This window comes from Beta vulgaris, chromosome 9 (assembly GCF_026745355.1).
Source record: "Beta vulgaris subsp. vulgaris cultivar EL10 chromosome 9, EL10.2, whole genome shotgun sequence".
Taxonomy (NCBI): Eukaryota; Viridiplantae; Streptophyta; class Magnoliopsida; order Caryophyllales; family Amaranthaceae; genus Beta; species Beta vulgaris.
In genome coordinates this window covers 33437784-33458643 of record NC_079210.1, presented here as the reverse complement: position 1 = coordinate 33458643, position 20860 = coordinate 33437784, and the positions used below count along the sequence as shown (strand labels likewise).

Below are 20860 nucleotides of genomic sequence, written 5' to 3'. Positions count from 1 at the left end.
AAATATGACAAAGATGACTTCGATAAGATGGAGTTGAACAACTTGGCCAAAAAGATTCTCCACTGTGGCCTTGGTCCCCATGAACACAATCGAATCATGGAATGCAAATAGGCCAAGCAAATGTGGGAACTTCTTCAAATTACTCACGAAGGTACAAACGAAGTCAAGAGATCAAAAATCGATATGCTCTTGTACAAATATGAGCTATTTCAAATGAAGCCTAAGGAGTCTGTCCAAAAAATGCTCACAAGGTTCTCCAACATAATAAATGAGCTTGAATCCCTAGGGAAGGTCATCACTCCAGAGGAACAAGTACGAAAAGTACTACGAAGTCTACCTCGGGATGACAAATGGATAGCAAAGGTCACTGCTTTGCTTGAAACAAAAGATTTCACCACATTCAATATCGAGCAACTTTTCGGTTGTTTGTTGACTCGTGAAATACATCTAGGAACTCATTAAGTTGACTCTAGTAGACCTAAAGCATTGGCTCTCAAGTCTTATGAACAAGAGGATTCAGAAACTGATGATGAAGAGGCAGCTTTGAGCGTGAAAAGATTCAAGAAATTCTTCAACAAGAATTACAAAGGAAAAAACTTGAAAAGGCCAGGGAAGCTAAGCTGTCATAAATGTGGAAGTCCTGACCACTTCATAAAGGAATGTCCACTTTGGGAAAATGACAAGGGTAAAGGAAAATACAAGGAAAAAGGAAGGGAACAACAAAAACCTTTTTCAAAAGTTGATATGAGAAGGGCCATGATTGCTGCCTGGGGAGAATCGGATTCAGACGAAGAGCAGGAACAACCTGAAGAGGAAACAACTCATTTATGTCTCATGGCAAAGACAGACGATGAAGAATACTTGCCAAGCAATAAGGTACGCATTAATATTATTGAAGAAGAGTTAAATTTTTTTTTCAAAGAATCAATTAATAAAACTTCTTTTGGAAACTTTGGATGACTATTAGGCTATTTGCGTTAGAGAAGAAAATCTGGAAAAGGCCTTAGAAGTCACCAAAGGAAATTCAAATTGGTTTAAAAAATAGTAAATGCAAATATTAAGGAAAGATTTTTTGACCTTTTTTATGAAAACCGACGTATTCGAGAAGCTTTTGAAAATGCTAAAAATGAAAATTATTTCTTGAATATGGAGATGGCTGAATTGAAACTATTTGTTCCTGAAGGAACCAGTTCCTCTATAAATACCAGATCCGAGTTCGAAAAATAAAGTTCGAACATGATAAGTTTTAAATGAGTATTTGGTACTTAAAGGGAAAATGGAATCTTCAAGAACAAAACTTCCCGATCCAGCGAGTTGGATACAAAAGTATAAAAATGAAGGAAGGAATGAGTTAGGTTTCAATCACAAGAAGAAAAATAATGAAAAAATATGTTGATCTTCCAAGCAGACGAGTATGCTCTTACTGTGGGAACAGTGGTCACTTAGTTCTGACTGTTCCTCCAGAGAGAACATATTGAGATGAACACTCGCTTAATTAAGCAAGTGTGGAAAGTTAAGAGAAATACAAACCCAACAGAGGAACCCAAGTCAGACTGGGTTCCTACCACTAACTAATTGTTTTGGATACAGGCTAAAGTGAGGGGGAACAACCTGTGGTACCTCGATAGCGGTTGTTCTAAACACATGACAGGAGATAAAAAGAAATTTTCTTCGCTTTCAGCCTATGATGGAGGAACTGTGACTTTGAGACAATCTTACAGGTAATATTGTAGCTATTGGTAAGGTAGGAAAGTCTAAGTCACATTCCATAGATAATGTATTTTTGGTCGAGGGTTTGAAACACAATCTACTTAGTATTTCTCAATTTTGTGACAAAGGGAACAGTGTGAACTTTACTGATGAGTGTTGTGTAGTAAGTAATACAGGAACGAATGCCAAGATTCTGGAAGGAACTAGGAAGGGAAACACTTATGTTGTTGACCTAAACCTTGTTCCTAGGAACAACCTAACTTGTTTAAGTGCCGTCGACAATGAAACACTTCTTTGGCATAAAAGGTGTGGTCACGCTAGTATGACGTTGCTCCAGAAGCTAAGTGGTAAGGACTTAGTTGTTGGTCTACCAACAATCAAGGTCTCAAATCATGAAGTTTGTGGCCATGTGCAAAAGGAAAACAAGTTAGATCGTCGTTCAAACCAAAGAAGATGGTAAGCACACAAAGTCCTCTTGAATTGATTCATATGGACTTATGTGGCCCTGTTCGAATCCAAACAGATCTGGTAAGAGATATGTACTATTATAGTTGATGATTTTTCAAGATACACTTGGGTTATTTTTCTTCATAGCAAAGACGAGACATTTGATGAATTTGTAAACTTTGCTAAAAGAACACAAAGAATAAGTGGTTTTAAAATTAAGCACTTGCGTTCTGATCATGGTAAGGAGTTTGAAAAATCCAAATTTGATGAGTTTTGCAGAATGAAGGACTTGACACAACTTCTCAGCTCCTAGGACTCCACAATAAAATAGTTGGTGGAGAGGAAGAATCGCACTTTGGAGGACATGGCAAGAACAATGATAATAGCCAACAATCTTCCAAAGAATTTCTGGGCTGAAGCAGTAAACACGGCGTGCTATATATAATAGAGTCATGCTGAGACCCATTGTCCTGAAGACCCCTTATGAGCTACTCAAAGCAAGAAACCCCAATATCTCATACTTTAGAATCTTTGGCATGGTAAAGATAATTTAGGAAAGTTTGATGCTAGAAGTGATGAGGATGTTTTTAATGGATATGCCTTAAATGTAAAGCATATAGAGTTTACAACAAAAGAACAATGTGTGTTGAGGAAAGTGTCCATATTATTTTGATGAAACTAACTCCTTGCAGGAACTAAGTCATGAAAATGACTTTGAAATTGGACTGACTCGTTCTGAAGAGTCAGTGAACCTTGATGAGGAACTAACACCTGCAGGTACTGACAAAAAGCATATTCCTGAAGAAGAGATAAATGTTCCTGATCCTGTTATACAGGAGGAACAGAGCAAGAAATTCATCCAGAAAATGAAACAATGAAGATCCTCAAGCTGGAGGAGCAGAGACAAGGAGATTTGAACCAAGACCATGGAAACACCTGAAATCCCATCCCTTGGATTTAATCGTAAGTGATATTGAAAAGGGAACTCAGACGAGATCCCAACTGAAAAATTTCTGTGCTTTCCAAGCCTTTTTGTCTATGACAGAACCATGAGATCACAATGATGCCCTTCTGGAGTCTGACTGGATCAATGTCATGCAAGAGGAACTGAATGAGTTCCAGAGGAACAAGGTCTGGCATCTTTAGACCAAGCCTAAAACCAAAAGGTGATTAGGCTAAAATGGGTCTTCAGGAACAAGCTGGACGAGCATGGAACAGTCATAAGTAATAAAGCCAGACTCATAGCAAAAGGGTACAATCAACAAGAAGGTATTTTGCTCCTGTAGCTAGAATAGAAGCAATAAGAATTTTGATTGCCTTTTCTACATTCATGGGTTTTAGGTTGTACCAAATGGACGTCAAATGTGCCTTTTTAAATGGGTATTTAATAGAAGACGTCTATGTGGAACAACCTCATGGATTTGAAAACCTGATCTTACCAACCATGTCTATAAGCTAGATAAAGCTCTTTATGGGTTAAAGCAAGCTCCTAGATCATGGTATGAAAGACTCTCAAAATTCTTACTTTCTAATGATTTTGTAAGAGGAAAAGTTGATATAACCCTGTTCCTTAGATCCAAAGGAACAGACATTCTAGTGATTCAGATTTATGTGGATGATATAATTTTTGGTGCAACTAACGAATCTCTTTGTAAGGAATTTGCTGAGTTAATGCGTAGTGAATTTGAAATGAGCATGGTGGGGAAATTAAACTTCTTTCTCGGCTTGCAAATCAAGCAAACTGAAAGAGGAACAATGATCATCAACAAAAATATGTGAAGGAGTTACTGAAAAAATATGGGCTGGATAAAGCAAAAACCAACCATACTCCAATAGGAACAGGAACAAGGTAGATGAGGATCCAAGTGGTAAGTCCATAGATCCGAAACTCTACAGAGGTAGGATTAGTTCCTTACTTTATCTAACTGCTAGTAGGCCTGATATTTCCTTTAGTGTTGGTTTATGTGCTAGATTACAATCAAATCCTAAGGAATCTCATTTGACAGCCGTCAAAAGGATCCTTAGATATTTGAAAGCAAGTGATGATCTTTGCTTATTCTATCCTCGAAGTGACATCTTTGATCTAGTTAGCTACTCTGATGCTGACTATGCTGGAGACTTGGTGAATCATAAAAGCACTTCAGGTATTGCCCAGTTCCTAGGATCAAGCGTAGTTTCTTTCAACAGCCGAAGCTGAATATGTGGCAGCTGCTGCATGTTGTTCTCAGGTATTATGGATCAAACAACAGGTACGTGACTTTGGCATAAAATTTAAGTGTGTTCCTATACTCTGTGATAATACTAGTGCCATATGCATTTCCAAGGATCTAGTTCATCACTCTAGAGTCAAGCATATTCACATTCGTCATCAGTTCCTAGAAGACAATGTAGAAAAGGGATTAGTCAAAGTTGATTTTTGTCCCACTGAAAATCAAATAGCTGACATATTGACTTAAGCTCTATCTAGGGACAAGTTTGAAAAGATACGTTTGGAACTAGGAATGATAAGAATTGTTTGAATATACAAACGATGTTAATTTCCCAAGAATTGTTTCTTACTAAGTATGCCTGCAACTTTCATGAAATAAATTTCATACACCTAGGGTCAAGTATAAGGACTCACATTTGTCTTTGAATATTACCCTTATTGTCCTTGCACATATTTGGTACGTACGTAGTTTGTACATTATGGAAAATTTTATCATATGCAAGAGTATTTTTTATTGTTCTCTTTTCTTAATTTTTCCTCCAAATTTCCTTGATTATTTTTTTCTCAATTCTGTAAATAAATGCGTTGACATGCATTATTGCCACAATTACAAGTTCGGTTAATCTGAGTTAAAAGAAGAAATTTTATTAAATACTTCACAAAAACCCATAAACCGTTTCACTCAACCTAGCCTTTTATTTACTTTCACACGGAATCATCATTTCTTTTATACCCCAACCCATCACATCACTGACCCCTCATAACTTCCCACCCTCACATCAATTAATCTCCCTCTCATCTCTCATCTTCAACCTCCCTCCAAAACCCTTTCACCATGTCTTCAAATAGTAAAAATACCGGTGATCACGAAAATTTTCCCAAAGAGAAAACACCATCACTTGACGAAATTAGCCCTCAAGAATCATCCAAGACAAAAGAAGATTCAACTGGGTCAAAAGCCGAATCCTCTGCTCCTGTTTCTCTCTCTCCGAAACAAGAAGAAGGTGAAAATGAAGCTGAAAGTGAACAAGAAAAGGAAATTAATGTTCCTAAGAAGAGAGGTAAGAAAACGAAATCATCCCAGCCAATTTCTTGTGGGCTTCTGTATTGATGTTGCATGGTGCAAAAAGTCCAAGTGGACGGAACTGCTGAATATTTTAAAGTTTCAAAAATGGTGGAAAGTTGTTAGTTTAGATGAGGGTTTATATGAAAAAGAAATGAAAGATTTTTGTTCAAATTTTAATATCACCGAGGGAGTCTGTGTGAGTGTTGTCAATGGCTGTGTTGTTACTTTAACTGAAAAGAAGTTGGAGGATTGGTTTGATGTTCCAATTGAGGGTTATAAGGAGTATGTTAAGGGTAGGGCCAAACTTAACATCAATGGAGTCTCCAATGATAAAATTCTTGCTTTCTTTAATGGAAATCCAACTGCATTATCTTTAGATCAAAAAGAACTGTCCCCCTTTCATACACTGTTATTCCAATTTGTGTGGTGTTTTATCTTACCCCGTTCCTCAAAAAGAACCCAGTCTAGTCTAATGGATCTCTCCATTATTTACTGCCTTGCCAAGAACATCAAAATCAACCTCCCTTCTTTAATTATTTCCCATCTCTCTCACTGCATTTCGCATAACACAAAAGTTGGCTATGGAAATCTTCTCTCTACCATTTTCAAAAATTGCAAAGTCAAATTGCCTGCCAGTCCCTCCTTCTGTCTCGAACCGGAAAATTACCTGACCAAGGACACACTGTCAAGACTTAGCTTAAGGTTGGTTAATGGGAAGCTGGATTTTGAGAGGGAAGAAACGCATGTTAAGGTGGAAGTAGGTGATAAAAGGAAGATGAGGGAAGAGGGAGTTCCTAGTGGGTTTGTGAGGAAAAGTCAAAGGATTGCTGAGTCCAAGTCTATGAAGGAGCAGGATGAAGGTGAAGCTGTGTTTATTCACCTAGATTCGGATCCAGTTCCTTCCACCACTGTTGATTTTCCCTTGTTATCTACTACTGGGCTCAATAAAATGCTCCGGGAAATTCAAGACTCTCTGTCCCTACTTCACACCAGGAGCAATGTCATAGAGACCACTGTCTCTACTCTCGATTCTCAGCAACAACAACAACTGATGGCCATTAAGCATGCTGATACGGGGATCAGGAACAAAGTAGATGGTGTTGTCTCCAAAATTGATTATGTGGTCTCCACTCTCTTTAAGCGCCCTAAGCCCTAATTTCTTTTAACTTTAAACATTGGACAAGTTTTTTGTGGCTGTAATTGTTGTTAAACAATCTCTTTTTGTTCTCTCTTTATGTGTCCTTTTGCGACACATGACGCACTTTAATCTCTTCTATTTTCTGCTTTACTCTTGTGCTCTGCATATTGATTATTCTCTGTTGTCCATGTTGTTGCTTTCTACTTGCTTATTGTTTGTGCTTAGATGGCTAATATTATAAGATACGTGTTTGAGCTACTTGCTTGCTGCCTAGACTGTTGACTCTCTAGTGCTGCGGGGTCATCACTTAGTTTTGATAATGACAAAAAGGGGGAAGAGATATTGTTGGTATAAAAATTTTTTATCGTAGTTCCTATGCATGTTTTTCTCATCCCTGTTCCCAGTAGAGCCTGATCTTGTTCCCAGTCCTAGTTGAGTCTACTTAGGTTTCGAATGTGTGTTATATTTTTTTTTTTGTGTTATAGTTTTATCTGATTTGTCTTTTCTTTTCTTAAAACATAAAACAAAATTTCCAATTATTTGCCATCATCAAAAAGGGGGAATATTGTTGTTTCACTATTTTGATGATGACAAATAATTAACTTTGGTTAATTTAGTTTTCGTATGTTATTAGATTAAGTTCATGTTTTTAGATTTATTCGTTTTGTTTTATTTATTTTATAATCTAGATTTGTTATTTTCTCTTAGGTTTATTATCTTTTAGATATCACAAATAATATGTTTAATAACTTATGGAGAATTGATTAGGAGAATAATCAAAAATTAAGTTGTTAACTTTATTTGTGTTTGTTACAAATAGTTTATATTATGGACGTATATATTATGTGAAATTATGTGATTCCATAATACTCTTGGAAGTTAGTTTGTGCGCAGCTATTTAAAACGGTTACTTGATAAGGAGCCTTCAAAAGCAACAAACTAACAGCGCCTAAAGAGGAGGGTTGAAGTAGTTCCTAGATTTTAGGAACCACAACAACCCACCTACTAATGTGGCGCGTGATAATGGTTGAGCGTGTGATAATGGTTGATGTTTCGGAAACCAACCGCATAACTTCCAACGGATTTTTACAACGGCTAGAACGTGGAAGGAGTGAGGCTGAAATTCAGCTCCACTATGTTCGTGGAGAAGGTCATGGGAAAGATTGTCTTCTACAAATAATAGTTTTGTGTAACAATCTTAAACATTATGCTTTCAGAATTTTCAGTGTGATATTTTTGTGAAAGTATATTCGATTTTACTCTTCTTTCATTATTACTCAGTGTATTAAAGATTGGGTTGTGTGAATCAAAATCTGTAATCATTTCGAGAGAAAAAGAGAAAGAGAAAGAATAGAGAGAAAGAGAAAAGACTTCGAGTGAAGTCAAGAGAGAAAGTCAATTGTTCAGGAGGAACAAGTTCCTAGAGGAACAGAGAAGTTCCGAGTTTAGGTTGTACAAAAGAGAGTCTTTTGGCCTAAGTTTATTAAAGAGAATTGAGTCAAAATCCCTAGTGGTCAAGGTTTTTCTTCCTATTGGGTCTAGGAAGCTTTCCTTGTTAAAATTCATGTGTTCTTATTTCTTTCTAGTTTATGCACTTATCTCTTTCTTAGATTAATATTCTTTTATTTCCGCATCAAAAAGTTAGAATATCTCCCCAACTATAATTCACTCCCCCTCCTCTTGTAGTTGCTTAAGTGTTTGTACTCGACTAACACCTAGTTTCATCATCCTCCATACTAAAGAAGACTTCCCTACTACTGGGATCCTGAATTACAGTAGTAGCATAAACCACAAATCGCTACATTTCTCTAATTCGTAATTTTCTACCATATGATTAAGCATTTTCATTGCTACAGGGATTGTCGACATAGATGGATCAATGTTATCAATAGAGCTGCTTTTACTCATAAGTTTGACACATTGTGACATTTCGCGTATTTCCTTAGCCAACATGGCAGATCCAGCAGACTGGCTTCTTGCACGCTTCAATGGTACACTATTCTACTTTGTTATAGGTTGCTTCTTAGAAGAATGCATGTCATTATATGCACCTTCACTAATTACTTGTGAACCACCTCATCGATTACCTGAGGTGGCACCATTTCTTGTTTGTTCCACAAAATTTCGAAAAAAGTTCCCTTCATCTAATAATTCAGTTGTAAAATCATCAACTCGACGATTTTCTACAAACTCTTCCTTAGTATTTTCATTCCCTACTGTAAGGTCTTCAATGTGGTCCATTGAAAACATTTTCACCCGTTGCATACGAATCTCCAAATAATTTATCCCAATTAGTTTCGAGAGTTGAGTTGACGCCCCTATGTCAAAACTATTTAATATCTGGATTTTCCTACAAAAATAAACAGTACTTTTATTAAATTCTACTAATTGTTATCCTAGTATTGTTGAAAATTATATTACTAAAAATCATTATGGATAATAAACATTAAAACACCTTGATTTTTCTTTGCCACCACTCATCTGATGCATCAATTTTTCCAGAATTTGGATCCCACCCGAGACCAGTTTTCGAAGATTTTAATTAAGTCCAATTACTCCAATCTCTTCTCATTGTATCATATTTATGCTTGCAACTACTCAAGTTACTAAATGGACGGCCAATTTTTTTTTCCACGTCTATCTGGATTTCCTTCCACTTAAAACATTGTGATCGACCATTGTCTTTAATAAATTGAAGGCATACTTCACACGGGATGACAGTGTCCTCATCAGTCCACTTAAATACCTCTTTCGTCCCTTCTTTATTACTAGATGAAGCCATCTACGTATTTAACATAACCATGAAGAATATAAAATCTTGATTACCAAGCTAATTAATAGCAACAATAATAATAGAAACAAAGCAAAATTATTGAAGGAAACAAAGAAAATCATGCTTAAGAAGATAAATGGATAAAAATCTAAAAAGTATTAAGCCTATAAATGCGTTTTCTTGGGATGATGTTAAAGGATTAGGTCGTACAAAGATGACAAAGCTGTGTCAAGAGCAATTAGCGTATAATAAATGTGACAAGAAAACAAGATCAACACTAGGCCAGTAAATAATCTATGTGATTGCCAGATAATTTCTTGCTTTATCCCAATGGTTGATAAATCAACTCTCTAAACAGATGCTCAACAACTCTTCTGAATTTCCAAGGAAGATACTCTACAACTTACTATTTTCTGTGTCTGCTTATGCGTGCTTTAGGGAGGTGGAGATGGGGTGGAGAGTGGGGGAAGGGGGATACTTCCACCAACTCCGGGCCAGAGATATAGACATATCATGAATACAAGAGGGCCTAATAACCTGGATATGACAGAGCAGGCTTAGTAATTTTGTAAACAAGGTATAGTTTCCCACCTGAATCAACCAAGTATGTGAACAATGCATCAGAGCTTACCCTCCAAGTCAGTTATTACATATTCCCTCCACTAACAATATTTTGAATGATATCCTCTATGGCTCTATCTCTCTAAAGGTAGATGCAATCATTTATAAATGCTTCGCGAAAGCCAAAAGAAGGGGTTAGTTAGTGATTACATATTCTAAAATGTCTCCCTAAGACCATTCAAGTTGTATGATCTAGCAACTTCAGAAATGTTAGAAACCAGACACAGACCAAATCAAGCACTTAAAGGCCCCCTTCAATTGCGAGCTCATCCAAGAACCAGCACGTGACAGTAAAACTCAACACTGATATGGTATTAATTCGCAAGGTCCTATAACTTTTCTTAGCGAAACAAATTCCCCTAGCTCCATTACCTCATTTACCTGCTGCAGCAGATTGATATGATAGTTGAGTGAAACAAATTTATTATCTTTACTTTTTGGGTATAAAGAAAAAAATATGATAGTTGAATTCAATATGTTATGTTACAATTTTATTGAACTAACACCAGATCCACATTGACAGATGAGTAGTTTTATTCCTCAAGTTCAGTAAATCATGTTTTCAATTTCTTAAAATACCCCCATATTCTTATATAGTATTAGGCTAGATCCTCCATCTTTCTTTTCTCACGTTTTTTCTACTGCCAACAAGATATTCGATTTCTGAGTATTCTCCATTTCAAAGAAATATAGTGCAGATCACATTCAATGACAGAGACTCTACAAACAACTAGACAGGTCAACAATACACCATTCATAATTAAATATGCAACAGTTTAATAAATGTACAATGTAAGGTCATCTCTGCAACATGGATTAACAAGGAACCAAGTCTTAAGCAACAACGCCGACGATGATGATGGTTAATTAAAATCTCTATGGGTTGACATCATTACAAAACATTAAATCAAAGAAGTAATTCAATTGTCATCAGCTTCTTGTTGATCACCCCTCAAAAAAAGCTTCTTGTTGATCATTCTTAGGTCTATGATCTGTAGCTTGCATTAAGTTATAGTAAATTTAAACCTTGCAAGATATGTTCTGTATTGTTGTTTTGTATTAATTACTGTATTGCAAACTTTCAACATATGTTCATAAATTAAAAATTGTGGGTTCTTCCATCAATTGTATTGCCTAAAATCATAAGGGTAAGTCTTAAACCAAACCATTTAACTGATATGCATATTCTTTTAGTTCTATGTTTATCGTTGTTAGAAAAAAAATGGATAGAGAACTCTGATTATAGTTTCTTTTAATTTTGAGCTGATCATGGAGTTTTTATATGTTAAAAAGAAGTCATTTCACAAACAAATTAAGCTAATAACAGTAACAATTAAGCTCATGAATACAAAAACCACTTAATTCAATTTCCTCAAAATCAATCAAATTGAGCTCAAGTCAAACACCCCCCAAAAAAACCCCAAATCCCCACAACTAAAACCCAGTCAAACCCATTTTTTTCCAATTCAACTATTAAAATCATACTCACTTAACAATCGATCAAACAAAAACCATCAAACCCCCCCCCCCAAAAAAAAAAAAAAAACCAAAAAACCCCCCACAAACTAAAAAAATCAGCAATCAAATTAAGCAACCAATAACTCAGCAATAAAAAGGTAATTTTTGAGATAAATCACATACCTTGGTTTCAGGTGATTGAATCTCTTCTGATAATTATGAACACAAATGACAAATGAAAGAATCTGTACCATGCAAAATTCATACTTTAAGAGAAGAGGAGCAAAAAACTCTAGTCATAAAGTTAAATATAATGGAAGAGAAAGAGGAATTATAGACTTACCTGGAGGAAGAAATTTCAAGATTATACCGTGAATTCCCACAGAATTTGTAAACGTATATATATTGTTATTTTGGGATACTGAAATCTAGAATATCACGCATAGAATAAGTTATAGCGCCTGAATAATAGAGATTCTGTTAATCCCAAATTTTCATCCATAAAAGCTGGAATTTTTTCAAATCAGCTATGGAGGATTGGAGGTGTGGAGATGAGAACCAATCTTCCATAAATTGTCGCCCTATTTTCCTTTGAAAAAAAAAAGAAAAGAAAAGAGTAGAACGCTGCTACCATAAATTGAACGCTATAAAAGATGACGTTTGTGAAAAGCTATCCAAAAGCTACTTGAAATTCCAACAGCTACTCCAACATCTACTACGCCAAACACTTAATTAGTATTTTGACCTAGTCAAAACACTAAAAGGTAGTGCAAAAGCTGTTGCCGAACAGGGCTATGATAGTTGTTTTCCCAGCATATTTTATACTGTTAATGCAACATACATCCATGAGAAAAAATTTCTTGGGCCACTAACTTCCATAGCTTACACAAGCACTTAAAGTGCACCGTCCTCCACTCATGGTCATCTTGACCTTCTTCTATCCTCACCACTTTGAGGAGGACTGGGTGCAAGAGAGAAGTAGGCGCTTTTCGTACGCCCAATTCATCGTTTGAGGCCTTAGAAAATTTATGATAGTGGAAACCTCCTTTCATCTTTTACAGACCATCAGCAGTTGGTCTTATGACTTCTCTACCAATTTAGGCCATATATGGGTAGATAGAAGATCGATATTAGAACTGATCTTTGTAGCGTTTGATCCTGTCAGTGCCAAGTCTTCAGACTCTACTATAGGTTCGTCGCCAAATACCCTTGCCGTTTTCTCTGCTCATCTCGCCCTTTCACTTGTGATGAAAGATTCTTTATCTTCCTCTATGTTGTTGAAGGCGAGACGATGATTAAAACAATCATTATCAAACTTAGCTTCCATGTTTGCATGTGCTTCGTTGTTCATTTTAATTTTATGAAATGAAAATGAGATGATAAGATGTTATGGGCAACTCCCTTCAAATAACCAGCCCATTTACTCAACGATTACTTTCGTGATAGCTTTTACGATCAGTGAGCAATTGAGTACTTTGACTCCTTTTTTTTCGAGAAGTTTGTAGGCTTTTTAATTTATTTTAAGGTTATCAATTTGTTGATAAGTCTTAAAATTAGTATACCACTTCTCAGGCATTTGGGCCTAAAATTGCTTCCTTGGATTTATGAATCATTTTATGAACAACAATCAAACCCATAATTTTATACGATATGGAAGTAAGAAGGGACAACAAACATAAAATTATTTCATTAATTGAAATAACATTCCTTTTATAATAAGATATCTTTAAAAATACATTTTATGAATTGAAATTGATATAAATACATAGTTTCCTAGGAAGACATAAACTATGTATTATAAATTTGATTACTAAGACATTTACCCTTATTGCTTGATTTATCAAGTCTGGAGATAGGCGAAACTAATGAGGATTTGTGGCTCCTAATGTTCATCTATATAAGGATCATCATCATTTGAGTAATCTTCGTCTAAAAGCATATGCATGCCTCTTTCTGCTAAATGTTCTTGCTATAAGAGATATGTACATTTGTATTGTATGAGTTTTTTGAAACTCATATTTTCATCCACTTGGACTACCCTATACTTTCTAGTAAAAACACCTAAACTGCTTTCATAGATTATGGATCTATGATACTTCAACGCGAGTTCAGGGGAAAGTCTCCCCATGCTTTGCAAACACTTAATTAGGAGTTTTAATAGATCTCCTTTTCCCATTCTTGGCCACGGGTTCAGCGCTAGGAAATCCACATCACTATTTATGATAGCAGCACTAGATCCTTGTTTATCCACATCCCATGGTTGGACCTTTAGGTCCCTTCCAAAGAGCTTGGTGATTTTTGATTGCCAATTGTTCATTTCTTGTTCTTTGAATTCTTCCCAGTCTTCTTATGAAATGTTCGTATTGAATCTATGCCTCCAACATTCTCCAGGAAAGAGTGATGGAGGAGCGATTTGCTGGTTAGCCATTTCTTAAGAGTTTTTTCGAGTTTTTGATTAGAAAACAAATATTTTAGGAATGAAAATTTTCAAAGGTAAAATAATGTATTTATAAAACAACTATTTTAACCGTGTCACTAATATTAGGGATAAATGAAACGTTTGTTATTATCTTTTTAGATACAATAACACGTCTTTTGTAACCAATCTTAACTACCCTAAGTTAAAACCCTTAGTGGGTAAACATGGGCTTGCCCACTCACTCTTCATATGTCATATCATTTTTAGAGTTTACCATTAATGACGTGTGCAAGTTGGACAACAATCATTATTTTTAGAAGTAACTTGTTTCCATCTTTTCAATATTTGTATTTTATTCACCCATTGTCAATAAAATAACATTTTCAAGAAAAATACCCCAAGTCCTATTATATCTACTTTACTCTAAAATACCAATTGGTAACAGAACAACAAATTATCTCCTAAACTATTTGTCATGATAAATGTGCGTCTAGACTAAAAAATAATCTGGGACAAATGGAGTGAAGGTTCATTAATAAACCTCAAATGATACTTACTTCGTGGTACCTCCTTTATCCCCGTCTTAATCGATACATTTTGATTGTAACAATGTTTTATGTGTGCATATGACTAGGTAGTTTTTATTTTAATTAGTGGAGTATGAGACCTCAAAAAATGAGTGCCGAAATGTGTTTGTTTATCATTGTATAGTTTCCTTGTAAAGAGAGAGATAATGTATATTCGATAGGACCTTGTCCTTTTCGAAAATGCATCAATTAGTATGAGATGGAAAAAATGGAAAATGTATCGATTGATACGAAGGGACAAAAGGAATGGTAGACATATCACACAATAAGATTTAGTTTGAATTCAATTTTGTTGAGCATCAATTGCTAAGATCATTGATGAATCTCAATTGATTTTCAACAATAATCATTTATTCTTCATTTATGGTCACGATTCATAAAATTGATATTCGATCCTATTGACCTAAACTGTGATCCATTCGATCCGATCTGATAAATCAGATACTTTGTCTAGTGTTTTTGGTGTTCGGATAATTCGGTCGAATACAGATCGGAAATTTCCATTTCGTATATCCAAAAATATCCTGTTACATAACCGGATTTTCGAAAATACCTGGTGATTCGATTTGATTTGATCCAAAACCTATTTTCTAACTTTTCTTTGAAAAATCAATGTTTATTTAGTTATCGAATACCCGACGGTTTTGATCCGAAACTTCGAATCGAGTCAGATTATAAGAAATGAACACTCCTAGTCACGAAAATATAACGTTTATAGTAACTGATAAGATTCTCATTTCCATCAATAGGTTCGTTGATATAGTTATCACCATATTTGGTGAATTCAGGTGTAACATAAAATTTGTGCCTCTCAAATCACAACTTACAACTACTTGTGAAAAAAAATTCAACAATAAGTTGAACTTTTAGGTTTAGATAATTACACAAAACCTCCTTCTACTTTGTGCCTGATCTTGTTTCCAAAATCCATGGTTGAATGTTGAAACTATAATGCATGTAAGTGTCCCATATTGATAAAAGAAAAGAGATTAGTTCACTTTATAATGCAAGGAGGGACTACTTCCCTTATTGCCATGTGGTTTTAAGGTGGAACCTCCTTTGTCTTGTGAAGTGGACTCTCACTCCTTGTGATGGGTGCGACCCATGCCCATATTTAACATTGAATTTCTTTATTTTGTATACTTTAGTGGGTAAGTTGCGATTTCTTATTAGTGCAACAATGGACGACCTGTAAAAATATGAACAAACTAGTGGGTAAGCAGCACATATATTGATTGAAATGCGATGAACAAGTGAACAAATTTTCCTAATGAAGGGATAACCTATATATATGATCCAAGTCATCGAAAAGTGCAAATAAGGAGACACCAAATCTATATAGAAATTTATTTTGACCTTGTAAAGATTTACAAATGAATGAAAGGAAGAAATTGTCTATTGAACCGAAGTTATGAACCAACAGTCAAGCAAAAATGTCGTTTGAATTCTTCAACTCTTTGTAGTATAGTAACAACATGTCTTGGTGTATATATAACAACTAAACAATCAGCATAAAAGTTTGAACAAAGGGATTAGAAACAAAATACTACTTCCTCTGCTTCAAAATAAGTGTTGCTATTTGTTCAAATTCACGAATATCCAACTTTTTACAATATCGGATAGCATTTCAATTTTTTTTGGAGCAAAGGAAGTAATAAAAAAAAGTTACAAATCGTTTTTTTTTTTTGGAAAGATTATGTACTACCACATATGGGAGTGGCAGTAGTAGTACACCTTTCAATGCTTCCTTGGCCACGCCGAAAAACTAAAGAGCATTCAGGGAGTTCATCCAAATCCCCAAATAATGATTCATCTTCCTCTTTCATTGGAAATGTTGCCACTTCAGCGTCATCAAATGTGGGACCCACTAATGCAGGTGTGTCAAATGATAAATCAGATATCCAGTTGAATTCTACCCCCAAACTCCCTAACATAAGTGAGTCACCACCAACAAATTCCAAAAGGGGTGGATCACCAAACGGATTAATGTGCAATGGTGATGACGGCGATGTTTCTTCGCCGCCGTCTTCCGCCGAATCAGATGGAGCAGTAGAAATAGGAGGAGTTGCCGGAGATGGGGTGCTTGGAGAAGCGACTGGCGGTGGTGCAGTAGTGGTGGCCGTGACAATTGTTTGATGGTTGTTTTGGTGGTGATGGTGGTGGTGCTTGGTAGTGGGTAGAGGGTGGTTATGCTCACAAGCATATGTAATAACAAGCATAGTGGGGTCCACACGGCTCCTTTCTACTTGCTTTCTAGCCGGGCATCCTTTAGAGCTACTACATCGATAATATCCCCTATAAAGAAAACAAATCACACATAAGAACAAAACCATATAAGTAGAACTGTAGAAGCATACTACATCTATTTCTTAAAGATCTTCCTTGTTACTGGTACTACACCAATGAGAATCAAATTGTGTGGGGATGTAGGGTAAAAGTAGGAGAGAGAAAAGGTTAAGATAAATAAACAAATAAAAAGAGGTTAAAGTAGGAGAAACAAATGGAGTAAAATTGAATTAATAAGGTAATGGTGGACCATATGATAGGGACATAAAAGGGTAAAAAGGAAAAAAATTCCAAAAAAGAAATAAAGTAGAAGAGGTGAAAACGCACTTGAACGAAAAGAGGGAAAATCTTTAGTAAACAGAGGAAGTATTTACTATTTAAGCATTTTTAACATGGTGAAAAAGCACAGTGGAGTTGGTGCGCAAGTAAAACAACACATAAAGAGTTGAGACAATTGTAATTTGGAGAAATAAGCTTTTGTTCTAAAACGCGCGTGTAAAAGCTGCGAAGCCTTTGTTTTTTTTTTTTTTCTTTTCCTGCCTTTTAGGATAATGGTGGGCATCGTGGAAAAGATTGGTTTCTCTCCTAAGTAATTGATTTGATTGATTTTCTTTTTGTTCTTTATCAAATTCATCAAATATACAAGTTTTTGGATAATGCAAAGGTTTCACACTTTTTAAGTAAATGTGTAACCCAATAGAGTACTTCATAAAACAATTGTCAAAACATAACGTGAGAGCATGATATTGAATATTAGAATCTTCTCATTTTCTTCCAACTACCATAAATGTATCTTTCAGAAGAAAAAGAACTACATACTTTATTTCATAATGTGTGGGGTTTAATTAGAGCAATTATCTATTTGAAAATACTTAATTTTAAAATAGAGCTATTATTGTAATATGATTTTCTATATTAATATACAAAATCCGACGATATATTTTATAGTCCCTTCATTTCTACTTGTTCTCCCGATTTTAACTAGGAATAACTAAAAGGAAAGAAAGGAGTATGTAAAATTATTATACGTAATAAATACACCTAATTTACGAAAGTTGACACACTTGTTATACTTCACCATTTTAACATTTTTGTGACAACAATGTAATATATTTAAAGAAATAAAATAAATTACTATAGTGACTACAAAATTTATTAATAAATTAATCAAGATTAAAATATTATAATTGAAAAAATGGCAAAGAGAAGAGATAAAAAGGAGATTTGTCGGTTCATAATTCTAGTCAACAATAAGGTCGGTCTATACATCGACGTTACTCCTTTTAATTGTATGCCAAAATTTCTTGATTTTTTTAGTAATGTTTCAAAACCTTTTTTTTCTTCTACATGATAAAAATCAGATGGATACTTATTCTTTACATGAGAAACAAAAAAAATACTAACTAGTATTTCTATGAGGAGAAAATCATATTGAAGTTGAAAAGAAAAGATTATATGCATACAAATTAAGATCAAACAGATTTTTTCATAAATGTAAATTTTGATGGACACGATTAATTATTAATTAAATAAATGCTTTACTTGTCTTTTAATCCATAAACAAATGTATTTTTTATTATATATGAGAGAAATTTAATAATTTACAATTCTCAATAATACTCACATTACAAAAATAATTATAATTACATATAACATTTCCAAATTTTCAAAAGAAAAAAAAAATACTATAATCATCCTTAAGGTAATAATAACAATTCATCACCTTTTTTTACCTAAAAATCTCATTCTATCAACTAATATCACTATTACAAATAGTACACTAATATCAATACAAATATAATGATATTATCCTTTTAAGACATAGAATTGGAATAATATGAGAGTTGAACAATTTCTATATGCTATTTTGCTCCTTATGATACTTGATCAAATAAAAATTGGGTTTTTGCCTCCAAAGTCCCAAAAAAGTTAAAAAACATTTGTTCATATAGAAGTTAGGGCCTGTGGCAGCGCATAAAGCGGCAGATAATTTAGTGTCCCATGATTGATTTCCAACCACTCCATGGGCAAGCATACGTTAGCACAAGCCACCTTCTACACTAAATTACGCCGTCTTAGTGAACCCAAAGTCCAGAACAAAGCACCGGCGGCTAAACTTAACATTTGTATTTTGTAGATGAAAAAGAAAGAGATTTTATTTTTTTCCCCAAAAAAAAAAAGAAAAAGAAATAGAGATTTGATCAAATACAACAAGGTATAACACATAATCATACACACCTGGGATAAGGAGAGCCTTTGATTGGTTTTTGACCGTACTTTCTCCACGCCCATGAATCAGACGGTGGATATGCCTCTCCTTTGCTCCTTGATCCATCTACATCTCCTATTGGAATTGATACCACTCTTTTTTGTATGCTCCTTCTGCTACTCTCCCCAACAACATCATTAATTATTATTAGCAAGATTTAATTTACACTTAATTATTACATTCCTAAAATTAACAACAACAACAAAATCTCCTAATTTAATTCATAGTGGTATAGGAGATCAGCAATGATTTTTTTTTTTTCTAAATATGTACTCCTTGTACATGTCTTATCATTTTGGGTTGGTTAGCTCGTCATTAAGTTCCCTCGTGAGTCGTGCCTTACATGATGAGGCCAAGCGAACAGACGAGCTAACCAACCCGTAAGTTTTGATGATTGTAAACAAATGATTATTCTTAAATATATATATAATAAAATAACAATTTAGACTAACCTTTTCTTGGGAGAAGGCGCAGTGGCGGTTGTTCTCAAGTCATCGCCGGAGAGTGGCGAATCAGGTCCATTTTCTGATGAGCTTTGGGGGTCATCTTGTTCGTTGGTAAAATATGAACTTGTTCTATGTTTATTTTCCATAACCATAGTTAATAATTAGTTGGAGCAGGAGCACCAAAAAATAAATAACTGTGTGCTCCTAATATAATTAAAAGGGTTGTCTTAAAAAGTGGAGAATATGTATTTTTTTTGGCTCAAAATACAAAAAAAAAGAGAGAGGATGAAGATATATATGATATGATGAGTAAGTGTATTGAGGTAGAGTTTATGGAGATGGTGGGATATAGTAGAAGAAAGAGGGAGGATTAATTTTGTTGATTTAAAAATAAATAAGTTAAGGTTAGTGGTCATGTTTACAGATGGGCAATTGGGCATATTTTATTTTGGGTCGTGCGAGCAAATACGCAATCATATGATATTTTTATAATCAAAATTTAACTCATAGTTTTATGTACAGGGTTTTAGATAATTAGCACTATTTTTCTTTTTTCTTTTTTTTCCAAATAATTTAGATATTAAATGTTACATTGTCTGACGTATGGTTGAGAAGTAGACAATGTCTTAGCCAGTTAGCCTGTTGTTTTAATTTATATAGCTTTTAAGCTTCTAAAAAAACAAAAATAAAAATTTATATAGCTTTAATTTTCATTCAATATTCAACAAAAAGGTTGTTGCTATCATCGTGGAGGAATCAGGTGAATCACTGATTACATTTGGTAATTATGGACTTAGATCATAGGCCCTATAATTATATTCTATTGTTTCACACTTATGGACCAATATTGATTCTAAGGGCCTGTTCTCCCCAGCTTATTTTCAGTTCAGTTCAGTTCAGTTCAGTTCAGTTCAGCTCTAATAAGTTCAGTTCAGTTCAGTTCAGCTCCAATAAGTTCAGTTCAGTTCAGTTCAGCTCCAATAAGTTCAGTTCAGTTCAGTTCAGTTCAGATCAGTTCAGTTCAGTTCAGCTCTATTCTTTTATAACCATTTTGTTAAATATTATTATTATTATGTTGGTATAATTTATTTTACTAATTACTATTATTATTATTTTTATTATTATTATTAAATATATATCATTACTATTAAGTATTATTATTATTATTATTATTATTATTATTATTATTATTATTGTTGTTGTTGTTGTTGTTTCTATATATTTTTTTTATTATAGCTTTACTAATTATTATTATATTATTATTAAGAGGAACATGGTTTAGGTCAAAGCACAAATAAACCCACTTTTTTTAGCCCATAAACCAATCAAATCGCGTCAAGACGGTTTATGATGTAATTTTCGCGGTCCAACCCAATCATTATTTTATTACTAAATATTTTTAAATTATTAAATCTAATTATTAAAATAGTA

General features: G+C 34.3%; 1 protein-coding gene across 2 annotated transcripts; it reads right to left on the bottom strand.

The window, feature by feature from the left end:
* Positions 1–15864: 15864 nt before the first annotated feature.
* On the bottom strand, positions 15865–20065 carry LOC104903395 (probable WRKY transcription factor 69). Of its 2 annotated transcripts, none has more exons than XM_010691421.4 (3): positions 19436–20065; positions 18953–19096; positions 15865–16723 (listed from the first exon to the last, which is right to left on the bottom strand). In XM_010691421.4, exons 1-3 carry the CDS (start codon positions 19579–19581, stop codon positions 16123–16125), a joined length of 891 nt encoding a protein of 296 aa, XP_010689723.1. In that variant the 5' UTR covers positions 19582–20065; the 3' UTR covers positions 15865–16122. The 2 variants fall into 2 exon arrangements, with proteins under 2 accessions (XP_010689723.1, XP_010689722.1); XM_010691420.4 differs by having other exon boundaries at positions 18953–19099; positions 19436–20063.
* Positions 20066–20860: the final 795 nt, after the last annotated feature.